This window comes from Carya illinoinensis, chromosome 8 (assembly GCF_018687715.1).
Source record: "Carya illinoinensis cultivar Pawnee chromosome 8, C.illinoinensisPawnee_v1, whole genome shotgun sequence".
Lineage (NCBI taxonomy): Eukaryota > Viridiplantae > Streptophyta > Magnoliopsida > Fagales > Juglandaceae > Carya > Carya illinoinensis.
This window is the reverse complement of record NC_056759.1, coordinates 28,461,386-28,465,470: the sequence shown is the minus strand read 5'-3', so window position 1 is coordinate 28,465,470 and position 4,085 is coordinate 28,461,386. Positions and strand designations below refer to the sequence as shown.

Sequence of the window (4,085 nt, the reverse complement as noted above, 5' to 3'; positions counted from 1 at the left end):
AAGATATGTTGAAATGTGATAAAATGAGAGTCTGTTGCTTTGAAACGAGGTCGGCCTTAGTCTTTTAACAAATATCTTTTTTTTTTTTTTTTTTTTATTTATTTATCTTGGTTTTAATTATCATCATGGTTTCAATAATAAATAATTCCTCAATCATGATATAGGCCTATATTGGTTAAACTTAGTAAGCATTAATTAATAATATCTAAAATAAAATAAAATAAACGTGGGACCATTTTTTGTATGATTAAGAAAACAGGGAGTTGTGTTCCTAGAAGATGAGAATGAGTCTTTAAAAAGTAAAGAGCGTGACCGAATTTATCGAACAGTTTTCCACCATTGAGCAGGTTATCGGCAGGAGCCCCAAAAACTAGTATATAAAGCCTCATAATATCTCCTTCCAACCTAGCAACATTTAAGAGTTGCATTTCTCTCACTGATCACAAAAATTAGCCATGGATTCTTCTCTCCTCAAAGGGTTGGAACCTTTTTCCCTGACAGTCTTCTTCATCGTCCCCTTACTGTTCTTGCTGGGTCTGGTTTTTCGTATCATCAGAAGGCTGCCATATCCACCGGGGCCTAGAGGCTTTCCGATCCTCGGTAACATGGGGTTGATGGACCACTTAACCCACCGCGGACTAGCCAAGTTGGCCAAACAATACGGCGGAATCTTTCACCTCCGGATGGGGTACTTACACATGGTGGCCGTGTCCAGCCCCGACGTGGCTCGCCAGGTCCTTCAGGTACAGGACAACATCTTCTCCAACCGCCCGGCAACCTTAGCAATCAAGTACCTCACCTACGACCGCGCCGACATGGCCTTCGCTCACTACGGTCCCTTCTGGCGCCAGATGCGCAAGCTCTGCGTCATGAAGCTATTCAGCCGCAAACGGGCGGAGTCGTGGGAGTCAGTACGCGACGAGGTGGACTCGACCGTGAGGCTTGTGGCGGCCAACATCGGCAAGCCTGTGAACATCGGGGAGCTGGTGTTCGAACTAACGAGGAACATAATCTATCGGGCAGCGTTCGGGACACTGTCGCACGAAGGACAGGACGAGTTTATTGGGATACTGCAGGAGTTCTCCAAGCTGTTCGGAGCTTTTAACATCGCGGATTTCATTCCTTGGCTGTCCTGGGTTGATCCCCAGGGTCTCAACGCTAGGCTCGCCAAGGCTCGACGGTCTCTGGACGGATTCATCGATAACATCCTCGACGATCACATAGCGAAGAAGAAGAAAAATCATGGGTCGACGACGGTTAGTGAGGACAGTGATATGGTGGATGATATGTTGGCTTTTTACAGCGAGGACGAAAAAACTAGGGAGTCCGATGACTCCTTCACCCTCACCAGAGATAACATCAAAGCCATCATAATGGTAAGACAATATATATTCACATCATCATAACCTAGAAGAAAAATAATTCACAAAGCTGTCATCGAAACATTTTTAAGTTCTGTCAACCAATCATAATTCCTATAACCACTGTCCCATGATGTTTGAGAAAACCACTTCTTTTATTTAATTATTATTTATATATTTGTAAATGTAACGTTAAATCTATTTTATAATATGAAATCAATAAATTTAGTTGCAATTTAATCATTTCTCATATATATATATATATGTAATTGATTTAGTTTTAAACTATTAATTCACAATAAAACCAATAAAGGAGAGGATTTATGCTAAACATGCATCATCTTATATAGCGTAAATATGCAATAAGTGCAGGACGTAATGTTTGGGGGGACGGAGACGGTGGCGTCAGCAATAGAATGGGCAATGGCCGAGTTGATGAGGAGCCCGGAGGATCTAAAGAGGGTTCAGAAAGAGCTCGCGGACGTTGTAGGTCTGGACCGGCGAATTGAAGAGAGCGACTTCGAGAAGCTAACTTACCTAAAGTGCGCTCTCAAGGAGACTCTACGCCTCCACCCACCCATTCCATTACTCCTCCACGAGACCTCCGAGGATGCCGAGGTTGCCGGGTACAGAATTCCGGCCAAATCCCGCGTCATGATCAACGCATGGGCGATTGGCAGGGACGGGAACTCGTGGGAGGATGCTGAGACTTTCAAGCCCTCAAGGTTTCTTAGAGAAAACGTGCCGGACTTCAAAGGGAGCAACTTTGAGTTTATTCCGTTCGGTTCTGGCCGGAGATCCTGCCCCGGCATGCAACTCGGGCTCTACGCTCTGGACTTGGCCGTGGCTCACCTCCTCCATTGTTTCACATGGGAATTGCCAGACGGGATGAAGCCCAGTGAACTGGACATGAACGACGTGTTCGGACTCACTGCGCCGAGGGCGAGTCGACTCATTGCTGTACCGAGTAAACGGGTGGTGTGCCAGCTGGATTGAGCAAAAGGGAAGGGGATGGAAACGAGTGGTTTGGAGCAGGCTAGCTCGCTCGGACATATTAATGCACAAGGATCAATCAGCAATGAAAAGGGTCAGAATTGATCAATTTGATGGCTTTTTTTTTTTTTTCCCCCTTTTTTCTTTCTTTAAATGTCAATCTTCTTCTTGTTCTTCCTCTTTCATTTTATTTTTATTTTTTATTTGGCAAGTGCCAACACAATAACCGATCGAGAAGATATCAGAATTGAGAGGATTTCAAATCTTCTTTACTCTGTGGATAAGACCGTACCCTCTTTCCTTTGATTATTATATTTTTGGATGAAACCCAGAAATAAATTGTGAAAAATATATCTGAAAAAAATGAAAAGAAAGCTTTGTCTGTACGTGGCCGTTTAGCTCATTTCTGTCTTCAAATTGCTTGTACGTAATTTCCTTTTTCTCTCTCTTTTTTTTTTTTTTTATGCGGCCGGACTTGTTTTGTTCATCTTATCTGGTTGGTGATAGCTAGCTAACCTGATCTGGTGTTTTATGGGGGACGTGTCGATCTTTCACAATAATCCCACCAGCAATCAAAAGCCAACAACAATCGCACTCCTAGGTCTTTTGATCCACTGTTGCGTTCTTAATAAACTTCAAAGTTCATGCACCATTTATACGGTTGTTTGTTCAAATGGAAATACTTTAACTAACCACCGCCTAGAGATAAAATAAAAATAAACTTACAAAAAGAAGGATATAATATATTAGATTATAAAGTACTTAACTTTCATTATAAAATGAGTAATATTATACTTCATACTCCAATCTTATTTTCATCCCATTATGAAAGATGTGTCATATTTATTATTATTAGATAATAAAAAATATCCAAATTATCTAATAAAGGATAATTCAGTGGTGATGAATGTACTACATTTTAGAAAGTAAGATGAAAGTGGGATGGTAGTGTGATATATATAATTTTCCTTATGAAAAAGATCTAATAGATGATATGAAATCATATCATTTTGTGAGTTTACTTTTGTGTAATTTTTTTATATGTAGCACTTTTTTAATCTAAATAAGCATTATTTTTTAAGTTTTTGAAGAATGTTATTGGCATAATTTAGATGTTAAAATGCAATAAGAAACTGACTTCTCTAAAGTTTTGATCCAAATTCAACGTTCAAAAGAAATAGTCACATAAAATAAATCCCACAAAACTTATTAAGTATTTAATAATATTGTACGACATTTGAGAAATTACTTTGGAATCGTGGCATCCAAAAGTCCTATTTTCTAACAATTTAAAGTCTTTGGCTAAAGATCAGATCGATCACCTATATGCCGAATGAGCTGTTTGGCCAACTGAACTTCGCTCTCACACTTTGTACTGTTGAGAGAGGGGGATATGTAAATCAGGAAGGTGTGCGAAAGAAGCTGTTTCCTAAAGCGACGTTGCCTTTTTTCCCCATTTCAATTTCTTTCCATTTAATAATAATGATAGGGGAAAAAAAAAAAAAAAACAGAAGAAAATTGCTGGACAAAATAACAGCTAAGATCGTTAATGTAATGTGAGTGATATATACGCTTATAATAGAGTTCGTACTCATAGGCCAACCAGAAAAAAAAAAAAAGGAAAAAATTATATAATAATTTCTTTTAGGATAACCTTTTTTTTTTAATAGATTATTCGTTATAAAAAATAATATTAATGTTACTCATCATCATCTTATGATCATATCATGA

The 4,085-nt window shown here is 39.1% G+C and overlaps 1 protein-coding gene across 1 annotated transcript; it reads left to right on the top strand.

Annotated features, from left to right (window-relative positions):
* Positions 1 to 350: 350 nt before the first annotated feature.
* Positions 351 to 2,757, top strand: LOC122274378 (cytochrome P450 84A1-like). The gene is made up of 2 exons (XM_043083417.1): positions 351 to 1,376; positions 1,734 to 2,757. Exons 1-2 carry the CDS (start codon positions 456 to 458, stop codon positions 2,355 to 2,357), a joined length of 1,545 nt encoding a protein of 514 aa, XP_042939351.1. The 5' UTR covers positions 351 to 455; the 3' UTR covers positions 2,358 to 2,757.
* Positions 2,758 to 4,085: the final 1,328 nt, after the last annotated feature.

Excerpts from the sequence above, each read along its gene's own strand:
- LOC122274378 (XM_043083417.1), top strand. The coding sequence starts at position 456 with ATGGATTCTTCTCTCCTCAAAGGGTTGGAACCTTTTTCCCTGACAGTC. Across the intron at positions 1,377-1,733 it reads ACATCAAAGCCATCATAATG|GACGTAATGTTTGGGGGGAC; the intron begins GTAAGACAATAT and ends CAATAAGTGCAG.